Here is a 23,269-nt window from a genome sequence, read left to right as displayed (position 1 = left end):
TATCTTTTAGCAATCTTTATTTAAATTACTTGTATTTTAAAAAAAAAACATATTGCATAAACTATTTTTCAAGTATTATCAAACTCATCATGTATTAATCGAAGTTTTGTCAATTAAGTAGCACTTAAAAAAATAATAACACAACAAAAGATCTTTAACAATGCAAAATGATACAGAATTATATAAAAATAGGGGTTGCATACCAAATTTATTTTGGACAATCATACCTTAACTCCAAAATGGAAAAGAAAAACTTAAAATCATAAGCTAACATAAAAATGATCTAAAGGAATACATAGGTCATATCTTATACTTCTAAGCTTAACACTTGAACTATATTGTAAGAAAGCTTTTCTTTTTAATTTCCGTATGAAGCTATGTGTTCTTCTTCTCAGTTAGCTTCTTCACAACATGTATCTATATATTATTTAGGAAGAAGAAAAGAGAACAGTAGATGATAGAAAATAATATGATCATCTAGGGAGCAATTTACTGGTGTTTATAGTGATATTTGATTGTCTTTTCACCTACCAAAATTTATTAATGGAGCACATTGAATCATGATACATAAATTTTATTTTGGTTTCAAAATTCAAAGAGTCACGGAATTGGAAGAGTTTCATACATTATTTTGTCTTCTACTCTAATTGAATTTAACCTAATCAATTATAATTATAATGTCATAACTAAAAACTTCAAGTGTAGTTGTTGGACTTCATATTCCCCAATTATGTAATTAATATTTAATAAATTAATTAATTTTATTTTAATTTAGTGGAGAGGCAAAATGGTAATCCAAAATGGAAGTTTTCAGATTTTATCCTAATGTGATTAACATGTTAGGTTGACTTGCTTTTGCACAACCCAAGTCAACAGAAAACCAAATTGAAATTTGTCTATTTTGAGACTAAAGACTAGATAAGTAGCCTTCCTCACCATCTTATGCATAAACTAAAAGACAGAAACATCAACTTTGTTTGTATTTTAAAACATCTGAAGTAGGACCTCCTTAGACAAAATGGTGATGCTGTCTTGACTTTTTCAAAACTCAAAATTGGAGTAACTTTAGTTGCTCATTCCTTGTCTTTGCTTGATATTTTTTTGCGTGTGCCGGCCAATATGGTTTCTATACATGCAACATATCATTCAATATCATTACTGCATTTTATAACATTGCCTCACAATGAAAATATCACTCCTGCTACAGCTTTCTTTCATCACCATGCTAGTGGTGCTTTTTTTGATTAATTCTCCAGTGTATGGTCATTGTTTAGGCAATCAAAAGGCGTTGTTGCTTAAACTAAAGAATGGCCTTACATTCGATTCATCTTTGTCAACCAAACTGGTAAGATGGGATCAAAACACTGACTGTTGCCAGTGGCCAGGTGTAAGTTGTGATCAGAAAGGTCATGTGCTTGTTTTGGAACTGGACAACGAAACAATTTTCAGAGGACTTGAGAATCCAACCAGTCTATTCGATCTTCAGTATCTTGAGAAGCTGAATTTGGCTTATAATCATTTAAACTCTGTTCAAATGCCGATAGAAGTTTATAAGCTCACAAACTTAACATACCTGAATTTGTCATTTGCTGGTTTTGGTGGGAAGATTCCAATGGAATTGTCAAGATTGACGAAGTTAACATTTCTTGACCTTTCTAATGTCGCATTAAAGCTTGAGAGCGGAGATCTGAAGGCACTGGTTGGAAACCTGCCAAATCTTAGAGAACTTTATCTTGATGAAGTGTACATATCATGGAAGGGGATTGAGTGGTGCTCAACTTTATCTTCATCTCTGCCTCAGTTAAGAGTGTTAAGCATGACAAATTGTGGCATTTCAAGCCCTTTTGATCCCATCCTCTTAAATCTTCATTTCCTTTCAGTCATTCGTCTGGATGACAACAACTTGTCCACTATAGTTCCTGAATTTCTAGCAAATTTTACAAAATTGACAACCCTCAGTCTCAGTAACTGCAACTTGAGAGGTGAATTTCCGAATAAGATCTTTCAGGTACCAACTCTACAGGAGCTTCATTTATATGGCAATGAAAAACTCACTGGCACTTTACCTGACTTTTCACAGAATGGTTCATTAAGGGAGTTAGTTCTTGGCAGAACAAATTTCACAGGTTCACTTCCGGATTCAATTGCTAACCTCACAACCTTAACCGAGATTGACTTAAGTTCATGCAATTTCTTTGGACCTATCTCATCAAAAATGGAAAATCTAAGAGATTTAGTTTATTTAGACTTTTCATTCAATAGCTTTACTGGCTCAATCCCACTATTTCGTAAGGCAAAGAAGCTCAATTACATTGACCTTTCTTATAACAATCTAACAGGTCCACTTTCTTCTACTCATTTTCGAGGTCTTTCAGAGCTTGAGTATCTACACTTGGAAGAAAATTCTATCGGTGGGACCCTTCCGACAGTTGTGTTTTCCATTCCATCATTGCAGGTGCTTGAACTTTAGAATAATCACTTCAGTGGAGAAGTCCATGAATTTGCTAACGCGTCCTCCTCTTTTTTGTATAAACTTGACTTGAGCAATAACTATCTAAATGGATCAATCCCCCGGTCTATCTTTAAACTCAATAGGCTTTCACAACTCTCGCTTTCTTCCAACTCCTTCAGTGGGACCATTAATATCGAAGCGATAAAGGGACTTCCTAGGCTAAAAATACTTGATCTTTCTTTCAACAATTTGAGAATTGATGTACAGGGTAGTAATTCAACCTCATCTCCCTTTCCCCAAATGAGTGAACTGAACTTGGCATCATGCCAGTTGCAAAAGTTCCCGGATCTCAAAAACCAGTCATTCATATTTGCTTTAGACCTTTCATACAACAGGATCAAGGGCAATATACCCATTGTACCTACTTCTCTTATCTACCTTTCAATTGCCAATAATAAACTTACGGGATCAATACCCTCTTCCATATGCAATCTATATCAGCATCAATTTCTTGATATGTCAAACAATTCCATAAACAACAAACTACCTCCATGTCTATTTCAAATGTTTGACCATCTCTCAGTGCTGAATCTAGGGAGAAACAGACTAAGTGGCATTATTCTTGATACATTTTTGTCAAACTGCAGTTTGAAAACTTTAGACCTCAGCAACAATAACTTAGAAGGAAAAGTACCAAGATCCCTGCAAAGATGTGCATTTCTGGAGGTTTTGGACATTGGAAACAACAAGATTAGAGATACATTCCCATGTATGTTGAAAACATTACCCAGTTTGCACATCCTAGTCCTAAGGTCGAACAAGTTTTATGGAGATCTCCAGTGTCATATAGCTAATCAAACATGGTCGACGCTTCAAATTATAGATATTGCTTCCAACAATTTCAGGGGAGCACTGCTACCACATTACTTCTCGAGCTTGGAAGGCATGATGAAGAGCAGAAATCCAGAGCCACGACTACACTACTTGGAAGTTGAATTCACCAACTATGGCCTCTACTATCGAAATAGAGTGACTTTAACTCTCAAAGGTCAGGAGATGGAGATTGAGAATATTCTTGAAGTTTTTACTTCCATCGATTTCTCCTGCAACAACTTTGAAGGAGAGATACCAGAGGTATTGGGAGATCTCAAATTGCTTTACCTTCTTAACTTATCGCACAATGCTTTGACAGGAAGAATACCAAAGGCCCTCGGAAAGTTGACTCAGCTTGGATCCTTTGATCTTTCGGTAAACCAGTTAAGTGGGAGAATTCCAGACGAGCTCGCGAGTCTCACATTCCTTGCTTTCTTGAACCTATCTTTTAATCAACTTTCCGGTAGGATTCCAAGAGGCAACCAACTTCAGACATTCTCAGCAGAATCCTTTGAAGGGAACACAGGGCTGTGTGATTTTCCGCTGAAGAAACTGTGCAGTAACACCAAAATGAATGGATCGTCACAACCAAGAAGCCATTCTGACGATGAAACAGTTGATGGGAAATATATAAGTTTTGCATTGGGATCTTCATTGTGTTTTGGTATCGTTACCTGGCTGCTTTTACATAGCACAAGATACAATGAGCTCGTTGACAGACTTCTTTTCAGAATTTTTGGTGAGCACAAAAAGGCGGGCAGAAATAGAAACAGAAGGAGGTCAAGGTAAGTTGAGCTTTATTATTGTAGAGTAGACAAGGTCATGGCAATTGCTGCAGTATGACTATAAGCACATTCTGTTCACTAATTGGTGCCTAAGCTTTGAAGTTGAATCTTTTTACATTCTGTTTTGTTGGATAAGCCTGCATGTTGAATGAAGGAGTTCATTTTTTGTTTTCTGTATGGGAAATTAGTGTCTTTTAGGAAGCAATTAATACCATAATTACACAAATATATACAACTATTACATAGATAATATACAGCTATTATAATCTGTCCATCATGCTAACAAATTGGTCTATTTTTCTGCAAATTCTTGACATGACTATATATTAGTGATCTCTATTCGTTTCAGTAGACTAGTTCTGGGAACGTACTATCATACAAATTTCTATAGGCCTAATTTAACGTTGATAATTATTTATTACATTATTCTTTGGTATTTGTGCAAACATAACAGTGTCAACTAATTCTTTTCATTTTATTTTGGTTATTTTTGTGCAAAAAATGAAAAGTTGAATAATGTAAAACTAATTAAGATGATATAGCATATAGTAGTATGTGATATAGCAAAGAACTCTTGCTCTAAATTTAAAATATGAATGTAAATATATCTAACAAAATAGCGAAGAGCTCTTGCTCTAAATTTAAAATATGGACGTAAATATTGTTGGAAAACTATATGGATAGCGGAAACATATTAGAATCAGAGCCAAATCGTTTATGGTAGAACATATACAATTATGTTATAACACATAAATTTGTTAAAATTTCATTCAAGAATTAAATCTTGAAGCGTGAGCAGATACCTTCAAGCAAATCCCCAAGATATACTACAATTATGGTCTTCTATAATGATCTCAAGTTCACATTCGAACTCTCTCAATACTTGGGTGGGCAAGTATCGAAAAGAAAATTGATTCATCTATTTTCTAGGTTAAGAGAATTTCTATTTATAGAGATATTTTCCCAATCCAGAAAGGAGTAAAAAACATAGTTTTTTCTGGAAAACCAGAAAAACCCCACATTATTCTTCTTTTTCTCATAGAAATACGATTCTGAATTCTAGTTAAATATGGGCACTATAAGGACCACATAATTAATTACTGAGACTTCCTATTATGAAAATAATTCTAAATAATTAATTTAAATTATTCTTACCATAATAAATTACAAATCATTCCACTAGAAATTCGTAATTGCACTCCTTTATTTATATTTCGAAATTCCCCATTAAACACTTATGTAATTACCAAGTTAAGATTACAGATACTAATCAATAAATTAAATTACTGACGAATTTGATTCAATGATTAATTTTCTTTAGAGCACTACTTAACTTATTTCATGTGTCGGATTCATATCCACTTACAAGGTTTGACACGATGAAAACTTATAAGTTTCTCAAAAAGGCATATCAATCAATCTCTATAACGAGACATGGATTCCATCAACTAACTTAGTAGGCGTTTGGCCAAGCGATACCATATCACAATATGAAATCGTGAGATGGAATCAGCGGTTGGACATGCGATTTTGCGCTGATTCCATATCATGAGATGTGATTCCATATTCTCCAAAAACCATGATATGGGAATTCCATATCATGATTTGAGATATTTTTAATACAAAAATTGATCCACAAGTTTATATTTTGTTATAACAACCCACATTTATATCTATTAATCATTTATTTCATATGTAAATAAAATTTATAATCACATCATTACTTTTTAAAATTTATTATTCTCACCAACATACAATCACTTTAACACACCAACCGATTGTTGAGTAATAAATTTGTTCTCTTCATTTACTCCAACACCTAATTCATTACTTCTACCATTTTGTATTTATTACAACTTATAGTTATATCTATTTAAACAACATAGCAGATCAAATTGATATGAACATATCAAGTAGTGCTAGTGAGTCTAATAGCTTACATTGAGAATGTTATTTTTTACGTTGCAATAGTTGAACATATCGAACAAGTTAGACGAGAACATAGGTTGTTATGTCGAACACAACAACATACATCTAGGCCTGGTATGGTATGGTATGGTATGAAAATTCTCATAACTTGTGCAGTGTTACATAATTATTAGCGAGAATATCAAAGGACTGATAAAATATTTATGGTCTATGAGCGTGAAAATATAGTTGCAGATGATATTGACCAACAAATGGCTCAAAGTAATGTCGGTTCGTCTTCTCGGTCACATGATCGAGAAATGCAAGTTCAACGTGAGGAAATTGTTCGTACTATGTGATAGGATTATATTAAAGACTAGTACAGTACAATTTATGTTCAATTTTTTTTATTGAATTAAAGTTAGATAAAACAGTTACTTAAGTGGAGAACAAATAACTTTGTAATAATTTATTATGCGATTTTATAATTTTTTGTTTATTTGGTAAGATTGAATAAACAATTGAGGTTATTTTAATAGTTTTATGGGATTCTTATGTTTATGAGAAAATATACAACACAAAAATTTCATATCGCATGTCCAAACAAAACTTCAATTTGATCTCATAATTTCATATTATGATATCATATCATGATAACATATCGCATGGCCAAACGGTTATTTTACTATTATATATTAGTATCATCAAATCTACCATGCATATTGACCCATCTCAGAATCTCACATTTTAATAAATCAAAATGATAATTAATATATACATATCATAATAGTTGTATCAGGATTGAGAATATAAGTACATTTAACAGTTTAGAGAATATGCTTTTGTCAGTCAGTCTAAAACAACTATCTCTACTCGGTCTCATTCAATACATACAAAATGCACTATCACAAGAAGTTGGAAGTATACCGTTCTCATAATCAAGATAAATTATTTATAATCTTGTGCTACAATCGTACCGATGGCATGTCCAATTTTCATCCTAGATTGTGAACAAAAAACTTTATACTTATAAGAATCGATGATTTAATCATCTGTGTATAAGCTAAAACTCTATACACTAAATCATCTACTATATAAGTAAACAAACACCATAAACGAATATATGATCTATTAAAATTGAATAAATAATTATTCTATAATAAATATTATATCTAACCATATGGTTAATAGTATATATCCAATAAATATATCTAACAAAATTAATAAAGACATAAAGAATAAACATATATTTACTATGTTAATGAGGAAAAAGAGAACGACCCATAATTTTTTTTAACAAAAGTTTATAAGAATTATAAGATGATGAAACACAAAATTGAAGCGGACTAATACTTTTTGTTCACTTTATATAAAAGATCATCTCCAAAAGTCTATAAAAAGGTGAAAATAATTGCAACCCAACAAATTTATCATAAAAAAATACCAAACATATTAATAAAGCGCAAATATATATACAAACAAAAAGAAGGAACTTTTGAGCAAGATAACTAAGGAACATTAGTGAATATATATATATATATATATATATATATATATATATAAGACACAAATAATAATACAATCCACCTTAAAAGAAGTTTCATCATATAAATTGAAAAATAATTAAGAATATTAATACATAAATTATGTGATTGTTTTTGAATTGTTATGCAAATAAAGACATAATTAAAATTGAAATAAGGACCCTAATGTGTTTTGCCTCCAACATTCCCATGATGATGCATTATGATTCTTGAACCCAAAACTCAATATTGTTTTGTAACTAAACCTCAAATGGAAGAACGAGTAATGAATGTATGGCGATGAAAATTTTTTAGAAGCTACATAAGTTGTGAATATAAAACTGATTTGATAATCTTTTATTTTGAGTTTGATAGACCATTTGATTATGTGATTGAATAGTATAAATTATTGAGTTTAAGTTTTGTGCACCGTCGGTGTATGAAATTTCTACACCATCAGGTACTTTTAATGAAATTTAACCATAGTAACTTATTTTAATAAAATAACAATAATTATAAAAAAGAAAAAAAATAGAATATCAACAGTTGAGTCCTACTTGGATTCTAATCATATTTATTTCCATAACTAAATTATTTTCTTTCCAAACTTAAATACAATATTGAGTTTTACCGTAGGTTTTCCCAGGATCATGCTTATGTAGTTCTTCAAAGCATCAAAATTTGTGAATTTGCTAAGAAATAATTTTTAGAGCATCAGGCGATTTTGAAACTTGACAAGCTTCTTCTACTTAGTGGTTCGTTCTTATACAATATGAACAAATTTCACATTTTTTTTCTCGTTTGCCAGCATAAAAAAGCCTCTTTTGAACAATATCTTCATGAGCAAAAGAATTTCAATGTACTAAAAATAAGTGAATATAGTCTCATGAGAGGTGAATATTGTATCTTAAAGTGTTTTTATATTGTCCCCAATACGTTTGCTCTGCTCTTTAGAATGTTGGGAAGGAGTTTATTGATTGAACTTTCATTAATATTGAATATGTTTTATAATTGAAGTGTTGAAAAATATATGAGCAGATTCATTATTGTAAGCTATCTAACTTTCTTAATTGTATTTTGCAGGATTAATGGAAAAATCAAATGTAGATGTGCAAAATATAGGAGTTGAAGTTCTATTAGAAGAAAGTGACATGGAGGGAACTGGACAAACTGCTTCCGATATAGGTGTGGAAAATTCAAAAGCTCCCTACATTAGTAAGGAGTTTCAGTCTCTTGATGATTCATTTAAGTTTTATCTTGATTATGCTCATCGTAATGGTTTTAGTGTGCGCCGTGGTCGTATGACTAAATCAAGGAAAGATAAATCAATAATTGGTCAAGAATTTGTTTGTTCGAAGCAAGGATTTCGTTCAAAGAAAAATTTAGAAAGCAATAAACCACAAGATGAAACTAGAGAAGGATGCAAAGCGTTGTTATATATGTCGAAGAAAGGAGAAGATAAATGGGTTGTTTGTAGGGTTGTTGCTGAGCACAATCATGAACTTGCATCTCCAAATAGTCAAAAGTTTTTGCGGTCAAAATGGAAAAATGGATACCGGCATATGTGCGTAGCACTTTTTGTGCAGGCATGTCGACAAGTCAAAGAAGTGAGAGTATGAACAAATTTTTTAAAGATTATTTGAATTCTAGTACTCCAATGAGTGTATTTGTGGTGCAATATGATAAGGCTATTGACGCTAGATATGATAAAGTAAGGGAGAAGGATTACAAGACAAAACATTCAAGACCTATCTTGAAAACTTTGTATCCTATGGAAGATGAAGCAGCGAAGGAATATACAAGAAAAATGTTTCAGATTTTTCAAGAAGAACTAATTCAGTCTCAAAAATTTATCGCCGAAAAGATTGAGGTCAAGGATGGAGCAAACATCTATAAAGTACATCAGCTTCAAAGACAAAGGCCAGCATATATCGTTAGTCTAGATCTTGCATTGAAAAGAGCTGTTTGTTCATGTCACAAGTTCGAGTTCATGGGAATTCTATGTAGACATGTACTAATGGTATTTATAAAAAAACAGATTCACTCACTTCCAATGTATTATTTATTAGATCGATGGACAAGAAACGCAACCAAAGAAAAAGCTAATGACCCCTCAAGCGTAACACAAACTTTGAAACCTTCTACTTTGTGGTTTAATAACATTATGATGCATTCTATTGGGTTATCTGAACGAGCTACAAAGTCTGAAAAACATTATCAATTTGCGCATCAAAGATTATTGCAATTGTGTGGAGAACTTGATGAGCTTTCTTATGAATCTGAGGAAGATTGTGTATCAGGTGGTCAAGTTAGTGAGAAAGATCAGGAAATAAACTCATGTGAACAAAGTCAAGATGTTACTTTGCATGACCCTCCGGTAGCAACAACTAAAGGGCGCCCGAGATCTTTGAGGATGAGAGGTTTTCTAGAAGTTACTCAGAAGACCAAAAAAGTTTCGTCTCCAAAAATTAAAAGAAGATCTTCTCAAAAGCAAAAAAGGCAAACGAAAAGTGTGAAACTTAAGAGAAAGGAAACAAGGTAATTTCACTTAGCATGATGCATATTATTTCTATTGGGATTACTTTTGTAATAACTTCTAAAATTACATTTGTAGTTCAAACATTAATGCTTATTCAGAATTTTATCAAGAATATGTTGAGAACGCTGGTTGTGCTTATGCCACCTCATTTACAGTAAGAATTGCTCTTTCTTTAATCATGTCGTGTATATATTGTTTACATGATAAGATGCGTGTTGATGAATTATTATTCTCTTATCAGGATTTGATGAAAGCGGCTTCAACTCCATTCCAACAATATCGTCCTAGTTAGTGAGTAAAAAGATAGAAGATTTGGAGCTTTGAGAATAAGAAGGAAAGAGGAAGAAATAGTTCTTTAGATTTATTAGTTTTTCTCTGTTTTTTAATTCTAAATAGTCCTTTCATAGTTTATTTTGATGTGTTTATTGTGTAAAGACAGTATTAGTATTTGGACATAATCAACAGGTAAGCATGTTGATCAATGAACTGAGTTTGCTAGTGTATATGATTTTATTACATTGTTGATTTTTTTCTAGTTACTGGATCATCTCTTGTTTGGACAAAATAGATTCCTTGTCTAGCAGGTTCTCTTGGATATGAGATCGTCTCTTATCTTTTGTTTATTTTTACTGTGTGGTTGATCCTCATCAAACAAAAAATATTTTTACTACATACTTTAGGTTTCTGATTACATCTGGTACTGATATGCCGCAAGTGCTATGCTCGGTTGCATCCTCGTGCTATCAACTGCCGCAAGAAGAAGTGTGGACACAACAACCAGTTGAGGCCTAATAAGAAGATTAAGTACATACTGAATTCTAATTGCTGCTGACTTGTAGTTGCTTGGATTTTCTTATAAATAAATAGAGTAGTTGAATTTATTTTTTGCTTTCCTGTTCATTTTACCCTTTAGAGATTGATAGACTTGTATTTGGGAGGTATATGAAGATTTTTTGCTGCTTAAAATAAGACTCATTAATTTCGAGGCGTGTTTTGATAAATAGTTAGGAAACACATGATAGTTAATGTAGGATACTCGCAAGAAAATGATACTACTTCGGTGTGCAGGCCCCTGTGATACACCAGATGTTGTTGAGCTTTTTCTCTCTTCCTCCTCTCTCACCAGCTGCTAATAGTATCATCAGTCTATGAATTTTCTCTTCATTTCCAAAATGGCACCAGAACAAGTACAAAGATCTGGACGTAATACATTACATAAATTTTAATTTCAGTCTTTCATATTTTGTATAAAATTTCATTTCATTTCATACAATTGTACAAATTCTGAATACATTTATATTTGAAATCATAAAACGTCTCTTTTTTGCTCTTCAAATCATCTTCCATTTCTTTTACACCATGTAATATACATGTTGTTTGAATGGATAAGAGGAGCTTTATATGCATTGTTGTTGACTATTGTGAAGATAGAAATATGACATAAATCATAAGGTAGTCTAGAAATTTTTTCCAGAGAAACAAGATGGCTACAACTTTATCGTCCTTCACATTCCAATGGGTCGTGTCCAAGCAAACAACATTGATGACCTAGCTCGTTTGGCTGATGAGTATGGTTCAAGAGAGCTCCGATTGACTGTGGAACAGAACATTATTAGTACTACTAGTATCCAGTTTTATGGACAAGACAAAAGTAGTTCGTTGAATATAACTGAAGAAGTTCAAAAGCAAGCATCTCTTATGAGGCTAGCACGGAAGCACTAGATAGGTTGCCAAATTGGTGTGCACAAGTTTTGAAAAAACTAGCAGAATGACATTATTTAATGGAAGATCCAAGATACCACTATATACTTTAAAATGTGAAATTTGTTCTAATTGTATAGCGACGTACCACTAGGTAGAAGAAGCTTGTCAAGTTTCAAAATCGCCTGATGCCTTTAAAAATTATTACTTAGCAAATTCACAAGTTTTGAAGCTTTGAAGAACTACATAAGCATGATTCTGGGAAAACATACGGTAAAACTCAATATTGTATTTAAGTATGGAAAGAAAATAATTTAGTTATAGAAATAATTATGATTAGAATCCAAGTAGGACTCAACTGTTGATATTCTTTTTTTTTTCCTTTTTATAATTATTGTTATTTTATTAAATAAATTACTATGGTTAAATTTCATTAAAAGTACCTGATGGTGTAGAAATTTCATACACCGATGGTGCACAAAACTTAAACTCTAAATTATTTTGTCCAAATTTATAGAATTCTATAAAAAATATGAAAAGGTCATGTGATAAGGATATTACTTCCATTGAAGATAAAAGAAATTAAACAATTTAATTAAGTTAATTACAAGTAATAACTAATCATTTGAAACGTCCAATATATATGTGGGAATATGGAACAACTTTCAACAATCAGGTTCAATGTATATACTCTACCGCACGTGCTTTATTTAGAAGTTTATGATTTTATTTTAAAATTAATGAAATACATATTTTAATATAAAAAAATGACAAAGGACATTTTTATAATTTAACTTTGAATTATTTTATTCCCACTTTTAGTAGTAATATATGATATGATGATATGACGATGATTATTGTACGTCAAATAACATCAATAGTGTTGATTTTAAAAGATGGGATGTCTAATACTATGTGCGATGATTTTTGCGATCAACTATCTAATTTATATTAGCCTTGTCCAAAGTGGTGATGCGAGTATTTGGTTTAATCTTTACTTTTTGTTCAACAATATTTTGGCTATAAAACCTTGTTTGGAAAAATCAAACTTATTACTTTATTTTAAAGAGAAATTCAGAAATAGCGATAATAAGCATAATAATGTTTTATAATTATAGTTTCGATAATTGTGCTCTATAGCTATAGTTTTGTTTGCTATGGAGGTTGCAGTTTGTATATTTCGTTTGCAAATATACAAACATGGTATGTATATACAAATGGAAGCTATGGTTTGTATATTTCGCTTGCCTAGGGTAAGTATATACAAATTTTGTATTTATACATTTAGGAAGTTTTCAGAACTCCGTTCGTTTATTTCACTTGCTAATATATAACAAGGTATTTTTTTATGATTTTTTTCATAATTCGTATACAAATAGCTAGGGTAAGCATATATATATTTTGGATTTATACAATCAAGAATTGAATTATACAAATTCTGAATTTATACAATTAGGAATCAAATTATACAAATTTTGGATTTATATAATTAAGAAAGCTAATAGCAAAATTTTGCGAAACTGTATTTGTGGACTAAAAGAATCAAAACTACAACTATATAACATAATATACTCTAAATGTTTGTCATTTTTGCATAATTTTCTCTATCTTAAAGTCTACCTTTTGTGTAGAAAAAATAAGTTATATACTCTTTTGACACAATATCTGGCAAGGCCACTGCAATCCTTACCGAATTTATTCAAACTCAATATTTTCGATATGGATCAATGATATACATATCATAAAAAAACTAAAATGTTAACCTATAGCGGAGTTTAACGCATAATTTTAAAAGTGTAATGAATTTGAGGAAAGATGAGACCCCAGTTACCAACTGCCCCAAGCAAAACTAGTTTAATTTTCTTGTTAAACATTATCCCTTGATTTTAGGATAAAGAATAATACATCTTAATCTTAATTAAAGGTAACAACTAACTAGTAGTAATGAACAAAAATTTAGAAGCTATCTGATACAGGTCTTTTCCAAAGTTGTTCCCTCGTGTCAATTTTTAATGTGTTTAACAAACTTTAATTTATATTATTTTCAGAAACTCTAGATATGAACATTAACCCATTTGACCAATGATGTCCTTTGCCTGCCAATTTTGACTCCACTCTCCCATTTGGATTATATTTATTTTGCTAAGTTTATCCTAGCTATTTTCTAATTTATTTTTTGAAAAAGGTTAAAAATATTTTTAACGTTTCATAAATTATTTTAAAATGATCTATTGTCATCTATTGGGATCAGAAATGTCTTCAACGTTTTTTTAAAGATCTAAAAATGTCCTTTTTTTAACAGGAAAATGTCATGGCAATAGTGATACAGATTTTTCACCTATTTATTTTTAAGTCAAAATAATAAATATAATCTAAAAATCATAAGGTTAAAAATTATAACTTATAATAGATATAAGAAATAAGCCAAAAGTTAATTCAAATATACTTTGAGTCTCAAATATAAAAACAACATGCTCAAGGCATCAAAACATAATTCAAAGTATAACTACTCAAAACAAGGGACTGAATTGTTACATGATCATCTAGTAAAATAGAATATTTGGTACAATGTTAATTAATTCAAGATACTTTGACCTCAATTTTAGCAAAACAAAAGATAGAAAATGGTGAAATGATTAAAAAAAAGAAGCATTAATCCAGTATATAGAGGAATCACATAGACTTTTTCTCCACCGTGAATGAAAAACTTATGTTATATCGAGTTCATTGGAAAAAATACAAGCTTTCTAATTTTTCTGTGAAAATATTACTACTACATTTTTCTTTTTCATATAAAAAATTTGTGAAAATTGCCGCTGAATATTTTTCAATGAAAAAATAGCGATTTTTTAGCGCTTTGCTTCCTTTTGAACATCCATGCATGGACTATGGCCTAAGGAATTCTCTTGCTTTATGAGTTATGACACAAAAGGTCAAATACAATTAGGAGGGTGAAAGAAAAACCCTAACGTATGGAAATTGAATCATCAATTTTTCTTTGAGCTTATTATTCCTCTTAATTATGTGTTTATAACAATCTTTCCAGCCTTGACATAGATCCTTCTCAAAAAAATATTTTAATAACTGTTTCAGTTTTATAATGAATGGACCAATTACGTACGTAACTATAAGATGAACATCTTAATTACATGGTCAATGTAATAGAGAGCTCGTTAGTCGTTGCCTCGTTGGTTATGCATAAATATATTCCATTAGAGTACGTAATATCACTTTTTTTTGTTTTACTTGAATTTCGAAAAATGAAATGTCATAACTAATTTGAGATAAAAGAAGTCTTTAATTGCAAACGTCACAATAAGAACGTTCCGTAAAACAGTACTCTATTGTACGTACTATCTTATATCTTAATTAATGCAATGTTAGAAAATTTCTCTTTTTAGGCTTTATAGTATATTATTATTAGAATCATACGTACGTACGATGAATATGCACGGAAAGAAACCATCTTCGTAAATTATATTAATTCTTTTTTAACTAGTAAAATTATTCGCGCCTCGCGCGGGAATTTAATATCACAAAATTTATAAAATAATACTTAAAAGTTAAAATCTATCAGTCATTAAAACTAACATTATATTATCTTACATACAAGATTACGTAATAATAAACATTAATAATGTAAAGGAAAATGATAAGTATAACATCTTATCATTTATCCTTCAATAAATCATCTTTATTTGATTTTATAATTTATCCTTTTGCTTCGAAGTGTTACTATTTGATATTTTTAGGGAATCAAATGAAAATCAACTTGAGAGATTAAATTTTCTAATAAATAAATAATCATTGGTGAAGGGATAAATATATTTAAAAGGCTAAAAAAGGTGAACAAATATAAGTTCATCATTTTAAAGTTCCTCATTTAAATATCATAAGTAATTATTAAAACGGAAAATTAAAGGGAGAGTATATCATATTGGACAAATATTCAACTTATTATATATACTTGAAAGAGAAAAATATTACACAAAACTATTTAGTTTGTTTGAGTGTTTTTTTTTAAATCAACATACCAGAGTGATGTATTTCAATTTAAAATTACACTTCTATTTCAATCACAGTGTCGAGTTTATTACTTCACGAAAAGTATTTACAACTTGTAGTTAACTTGAGAATATGTTCATACTTCATATTGAATATATGCAATTAATTTGTTGTGTAGTTATCTATGTCTTTGAGATTAAAAGAGGCTCCAAGTCTAGTCATATTCCTCTATAGGTCATCTGACACATCCTTGTACCCCTGTCAAAGTTTATTAATTTTTGTCTTCTTTTCCTGGTTCACTTCACACATCAAGGTGTGATGAAGATTTTAAGGTTTTTATGTCCTTACAATGGCATACCAAATTTGAATTTTGTCTTCAAGAGATGGTAGTATAGATGTTTAAGGAATTTTTTTTATCGTACCTTCAACAATTTCAGTAGAGAAAACTTGTGTGAATATTCAATTAACGCGTGTTATTTAATCTGCACTAACAAATACTTATAGCAATAACTTTGCAGAAACATAAACAACAAAGTTTAAACCATGTACTCAAAAACAACAATTAATATCATAAGCATAAATTAATGACTGTAAAAAAACATATCAGGATCTGTAACAATAGAATGAAACAGAAATAAAAAATCGAGTCCACTGAATGCACAATGTCCCCTTTAAAAAATTATTCCCCTATGGTACTCGAGGTTTAAAGGAATAGATCCTCTCAGGATGGAACGATTCTATTCACCAGTGTATTTATACAAAAACAATGGTGTCAGTGAACCACTCAACAGGAGCAAAGTACACGAATATTTAATTGTGTGAAAGAAGAAGAAGTTTAGAATTTTCGTTGTTTTAAAATGAGAGGAAATCCCTCCATTTATAGACAACAAAGGGTCGTGTGAACAAATGCTTATTGTGCCATATCGAAAATGTTACAACTCTTTGAAAAAGTTACAACCCTTCATAAAGGTCACAACCTTTCATAAAAGTCACAACTTTTCATAAAAGTCGCAACTTTTCCTAAAAGTCGCAACGTCTTTTCATAAAAGTCGCAACTTTTCCTAAAAGTCGCAACGTCTTTTCATAAAAGTCGCAACTTTTCATAAAAGTTGCTACTTTTCATGAAAAAGGAAGACTAGTTTTGAAAGTAAATATATTAGAAGAGAATCCTAATTTGTGGTGGCGCCACGTAGGCGCGCTTAGGGTTCTCTTTTATATATATATGATTAGTAGCAGAGACTCTTTCCATTATTTTCTCTTTTGTATTTTTTTGGGAGAGTTCTTTAATTTTTAGTCATTTTAATTAGTAACTAAAAAAATTGATTAATACTTGGTATTTTTAAAAATAAAAAGTAATGTTAATTATTTTCTATTTTATATCCTCAGTATTACTTTTCTTGAAAGAAAATAAATAGAGTAAATATGTATTTGACAGAGATTAACACGATGAAGGACTAAAAATAAATATAAAGGTAAATTAGTCAAAAGAAAAAAAAACACTTCTTATTAGTGTTAAAGTGTGTGATCATGTTATCTAAAAGTTTCAATTGTTATATATGACATCGTTTGAGCCTAACTCAACAAAAGCTAGCTCGTAGAGTGAGGATTGTCCAAGTCCATATAAGGGCCCAATTGCCCATCTCTTTTCCGATGTGGGACTTCTTAACACTCCCCGCATGCCTAGACCCGTTAACTAGCGTGTGGATAATATTATACGGGGCCCCAACATCGGTGAATATAAAGAAATTAGGATGTACCTTGCTCTAATACTATATTGGACCGTGTGACCATCCCATCTAAACACTTAAGTTGTTAGATAGTGCACTTTTAATAATATCCTCAATAATTAGTAATTAATAATTTTAAAGAACATGTGAAAAACAATTATAAAAACTAAAAAATAAGTGTGGGAGTGGGGCCAAATATGCTCTTTTATTATGAGAGAAAAAAAAAGTTAATTTTTACCCTTCATTATGTTTTCGATCCAATTTACTAAAAATCAAAATGATGGTGGTCATGGTGGCACACTAGTGGTGGAAGGATTTGGAGATGATGATGGAAGAGGTGTCAAGGAGAAGTTATACGGATTGGGAATGGTCATCAGGTGGTATGTGTAAGGGGTCAATTACTTAAGTCTTTCTAACTCATTTACGTAGTCTAAACACTTAGTAGGTGTTTGGCCATGCGATACCATATCATGATATGGTATCGTGAGATGGAATCAACATTTGTACATGCGATTTTACGCTAATTCCATGTCATGATTCCATATCATGAGATGTGATTCCATATTCTCCAAAAATCATGATATGGAATTATATGGTAATTCCATATCATGATTTGAGATATTTTAATACAAAAATTGATCCACGAGTTTATATTTTGTTAAAACAACCCCACACTTATATCTACTAACTATGTATTTCATATGTAAATAAAATTTATAATCACATCATTACTTTTTAAAATTTATTATTCTCACCGACATAAAATTTATTATTCTCACCAACATATAGTCACTTTAACTCACACCAACCGATTGTTAAAGTGATGAAATATTTATGGTCTATGAGCATGAAAATATAGGTGCGGATGATGTTGACCAACAAATGGCTCAAAGTAACAATGTTGGTTCGTCTTCTCGGTCACATTATCGAGAAATGGAAGTCAACGTGAGGAAATTGTCCGTACTATATGGAAGGATTATATTAAAGACTAGTACACTACAATTTATGTTCAATTTTTTTTTATTAAATTAAAGTTAGATGAAACAATTACTTAAGTGGAGAACAAATAACTTTGTAATAATTTATTATGCGATTTTATAAATTTTTGTTTATTTAATAAGATTGAATAAACAATTGGCGCTATTTTAATAGCTTTACAACTTATGAGATTTTTATGTTTATGAGAAAATATACAGCACAAAAATTCCATATCGCATGTCCAAACAAAACTTCAATTTCATCTCATGATTTCATATCATGATACCATATCATGATACCATATCGTATGGCCAAACGGGCCTTAGACTCAACGTACTTTTACTTTTTCACTCACGTTTTAAATTAACTCTAGACAAGCATACGAAAGTAGAACACACAAGCACGTTACAAGAACAAGTTCTAACTTTGTATTAAACTCGCGCCACAAAGAAGCACACAAATAGTCTAACCTAACAAAATTAGACCAAAAGACATTCTACCTAAGACTGGTCTGCATGTGCCTTTAAATAGGCCACAACGCCCAGTCATATGCCCACAAATTCAGTTGACAAGCCCTACTGATAAGCCAAATTTGAAATTCAAAGTACAAGTCTTATCTATAATGCTGACAAGTTTCCAACAGCTAGAAACTGCCAATTTCGCCCAACTGCCCATGCATGTGCGAGGCACACGCAAGCAGCCTTCAACTTTGGTGCCAAAATCACCCTACAACCGCCCAACCTCGCACCTGCCCACATGTCAACCATGTGTGTTGCCATTGGGGGGTGGTTCAATCTCCTCAGTCGTCGCCCTTGTCCAACACTTAGCCTTCAACTTGTTTAACCACGACCTTGTCACGATCACATCCTTGCCTTAGCATGCCCAACCCTTGTCACGCCTTAGCCACATCTTGCCTTACATGCCTTAGCTTTTCCAACTCTTGTCATGTCTTAGCCACGCCTTGCCTTGCATGCCTCAGCCACGCCATTGCCAATGTCTTCTTTTATTTGAACTTAACCTTGACTGAAGTCATTGGGCCTCGACTAGGTTCATCATGTAAATCCCTAGCCAAGCTCGGGCCGCTCGAACCATCAAGCTGAGGGTCTAACAGTATGCCACGTGTGTCCACGCTAACAAAATATCTATTTACGTGGGATTAAACATCTATTTTCGAATCAAAGATATAATGAAACAAAAAATTAAATTTTTTTTTTATCTTTTTCTAATAATTTAATTAATTGGCTATCTAATTTAATCTTATTAGTAAATGATGTGTTAATTAGACTCACTACCTTAAATCCCCTTTTTCATTTTCCTTTTCCCACTCTCAACTTATTTTTATTTTTTCAAAAAAAAAAAAGTATATTCTTGCAGAGTAAAGAGGTAAATTTACCCTTTATATAATCTCATAAAAATAAAGGGTGGATGAGTTAGAAATATCTTGTGAGGAAGGTCATATCTATGAGGTGTATGAGATATAACCTGACTGTGTTATGTACTATTATTTGCTTATTCGGTGGACTATTTAATAGTCTTATCACTTCACGTATTGCATGTGGGGGTAAGGTATATACCCTAATTAACTAATATATGCTCTTATCTCTTCAATAAATTCTTCCCAATTTAATTCAATTCAACTTAAAATTTTAGTTAAAATTAATTCTCACGAAACAAAACGTGCTATATTAATTGGGACGGGGAGTACTATATAAAATCAAAGAGTTAAAATGAAATATATAAGAACTACAATGCTGAAAATGTAAAAATCTTCAAATAGTAATAAATATACCATATTGTAGATGTTACACGGTATCCTATTGAATAAGTTTGAAATCAAGCAGACAATTTGTAAGTATCTCAACATAAATATTGTAAGTAGCTCAAACAAAAAGATTGCAAGCAGATTCGTGAAAAGCCTTCCAATAGCTTCCTTACCTTGGAAATTGGAATCAAGTAGACAGATTACAAATAGCTCAAAAGATAATTTGCAAGTAGCTTAAGTAGACAACTTGCAAACAACTTTTAAAAAGTCTGGTAACTACTTCCTGAAAAGTCTCGCATCACCTTTTTTCTTCTACAATTAGGAAATCACTCCAATTCATTTGTAATGACAGAAATCAAGTTGTTGCAAGTAACTAAGCAGGCAACTTGCAAGTATTTTTGAAAAACCTTGCAGCTACTTAAGTCTTGCAATATTTTTCTTCTTCTATAAACTAAATAAAAAGCAATTCAATTTATTTGTACATCAATCATAGCTACTTTCTAAAAAGTTAACCTCACAACAACTTTTTTTCCTGTGTAAACAGGAAATCAATTCAATTTATATATACATCAATTTAAAGAGGAATACACCCCTCCCCCCACCCCCTGGACCTCCTCAATTTCTTTAGTTATATCTTTTACTATCTTAATATTTTTGTTATTACTTTATGGCACAAATATATTTGAGAATCCATTAAAAAAAGATTATTATGAGATGATACTAGTTGGATGACCATCAAAGGATGTGATACAGTAGTAGATAAGATTGCTTCTTTCTTAATCAAAGCTTTTGAGTATGAAAAAATTCTTAATAGAGAACATTTTATTTTGAATGTAATCTTACACACTATAAATCTAAATTAATCAAATTCTAATATAAATATCAGACATCGAATAAAATAAAATAAAATACTAGTTGGATGAGTGGGTTGAGGCCTCCATGAGAAAGAACCTCCCTTAGTCCTCAACTAATAACATGTTCCCTTATGTGGCATGGGACCCAAACTTTTCTCCATCTATCAAAGTATATTGGGGGCTCTTATCAGGGGAAGTTAGGTACCTAATACTTTGTTGACAATCCACCACATAAGTACGGCCATTAGTCATTACAACAAATTCGTTGGACTACTACTAGTACTATATATTTTTTTTCTACAACTTCCATTTGGGTCAACACCAAAATATCATCATTTCATCCCAAGTGCTAAGTATATTTTTTATTGCCCCACTTTTAAGAAAGTATTATTATATTTAAATACTTAGTAGACGTTTGATCATGCAATTTGAAGGTCTGATTTCAAGAATTAAACTTCAAATTTTATTTTAAATCGTGATTTCAAATACTAAATATTTTAAAATATAAGATTTGGATTTTTAAAATGTGATTTTATTTTTTAAAATATAAAATATGATCAATAAGTTTATCTTTTACAAAAAAAAAAAAAGACTCGAAATTTTAAAATTTGTAAAGTACTTCATACTTCACGTGAAGAAAATATCGTTATCATGAGGAATGATTTTACTAAAGAATAGTTGATTACTATTATTGTTGATTTATTGGATCAATAATTTGTATAATTATGTATATGAACTTTGTAATATGTCATTATTTCGCTCGTAGTTAACATAATTCGTCGCTAAATAGAATAGTGATGAATTTCGTTGTTTTATCAGTTGCTAATTCAAAAATTATTTATAAAATGAACATCGAAATATGTGATATATTCATTCGGTGTCTTGTGATATTTGAATACCTTATTTATGACTATGAATTGTTCATTAGGTAAGATTGTATATGAGTTGATTTATTATTTCTTTTTGCAAATTATGGATTTTTTCATGTTTACCCTCTTTAGTCCATGTTAAGTGAATTGTTGAAAATTGTTGAAAACAATAATTAAAAGTTCAAAATAAGTGAACTATTTAAAATTCCAAAGAATTGTGGATTTTTTAAAAAGTTATCCTTCATTTATAAAGTTTTTAACTACTTTATATTTTTTAGGAGAATAATTTAGGAATAATCAAAAGGATAATAGTGAAAAATAACATGTGAATTATGTCCTTAAATATTTTTCTTAAGGAATGTATTATACCCCCAACAATTCACTTAATATAGACTAGAAGAATTTTAAGAAAAGAGTACAAATTTAGGAGATTATATACAAACAAAATTCAACTTCAAATCAAATTGATTTTAAATCATGATTTGGGATCATGTCCAAACAAACTCTTAATATGATAAATTTTAAAAGTAAATAATATTGTAATCCATAAATAAATTAAAATATATGCAAAGCACTAGAATTATTTTAGTAATCTTTTTGTCTCAAATTATTTATTATATTTTTGGTTTTACTGACTTTTTAAGAAATATATTTTTTTAAGAAAAAACTATTTTAAGAAATATTAATTTAGATTTTTAAAAAATATTTTAATCTTGTTTATATTTAAGCTATAATCTTTCTTAATTAAATATTTACTTGAGGTATGTATTATCTTCATTAAGAGTATGCAATTGTCAAAGTCATGTTGCCATTATATTATCATGCCAACATATCAGCAAAAATGAGTAGAAAGTTCAAATAGACATCTAGAAATAAGTTAAATTAACAACTTCAAAAAATAATGTCAAAAAAATTTACATCAAGAACAAAATAAAAAAGAGATTAATTAATTTTATTTTAAATATTTAAGATAATAATTTTTTGAAAAAGACTACAGATAATTTAAAAAACTTGAGAGAGTATGAATCAACCAAATGGGAATAAAATGATAAGAGTCGCATATATTCTCTCTTTGACTACAACTTTTATTTGAAAAGAAAATAGTTACTTTGTTGATGGGAGATGAAAGTGTGTTACTATGACATCTTAAAAAAATTAAGCTATTGGAAAAAATATTTTTATATGCGAGTTCAATTTTTTTTTCATATATCAAGTATTTTAGAAAATAAATAAATAAATTATAGTGAGGGATAAATCTTGAATCTTTATCTATTTGGTACTTAAATAAAAAAT

The 23,269-nt window shown here is 30.5% G+C and overlaps 2 protein-coding genes and 1 pseudogene across 2 annotated transcripts in view; 2 read left to right on the top strand and 1 right to left on the bottom strand.

The window, feature by feature from the left end:
• Positions 1-23,269, bottom strand: part of LOC125839970 (non-specific lipid-transfer protein 2-like) — a 554,062-nt gene that overhangs the window by 432,890 nt on the left and 97,903 nt on the right. The gene's annotated exons all lie outside the window — the stretch shown is intronic.
• On the top strand, positions 1,184-9,113 carry LOC125839891 (receptor-like protein 7; annotated as a pseudogene).
• On the top strand, positions 9,130-11,802 carry LOC125839890 (protein FAR1-RELATED SEQUENCE 1-like). Its single transcript, XM_049518868.1, has 4 exons — positions 9,130-10,079; positions 10,156-10,234; positions 10,322-10,367; positions 11,555-11,802. Exons 1-4 carry the CDS (start codon positions 9,130-9,132, stop codon positions 11,800-11,802), a joined length of 1,323 nt encoding a protein of 440 aa, XP_049374825.1.

Source organism: Solanum verrucosum, unplaced genomic scaffold, assembly GCF_900185275.1.
Source record: "Solanum verrucosum unplaced genomic scaffold, falcon-dt-bn FXZP01000177.1, whole genome shotgun sequence".
In the NCBI taxonomy this organism is placed as follows: Eukaryota; Viridiplantae; Streptophyta; class Magnoliopsida; order Solanales; family Solanaceae; genus Solanum; species Solanum verrucosum.
The sequence above is the reverse complement of the archived record's forward strand: the minus strand, read 5'-3'. Positions and strand labels throughout refer to the sequence as shown.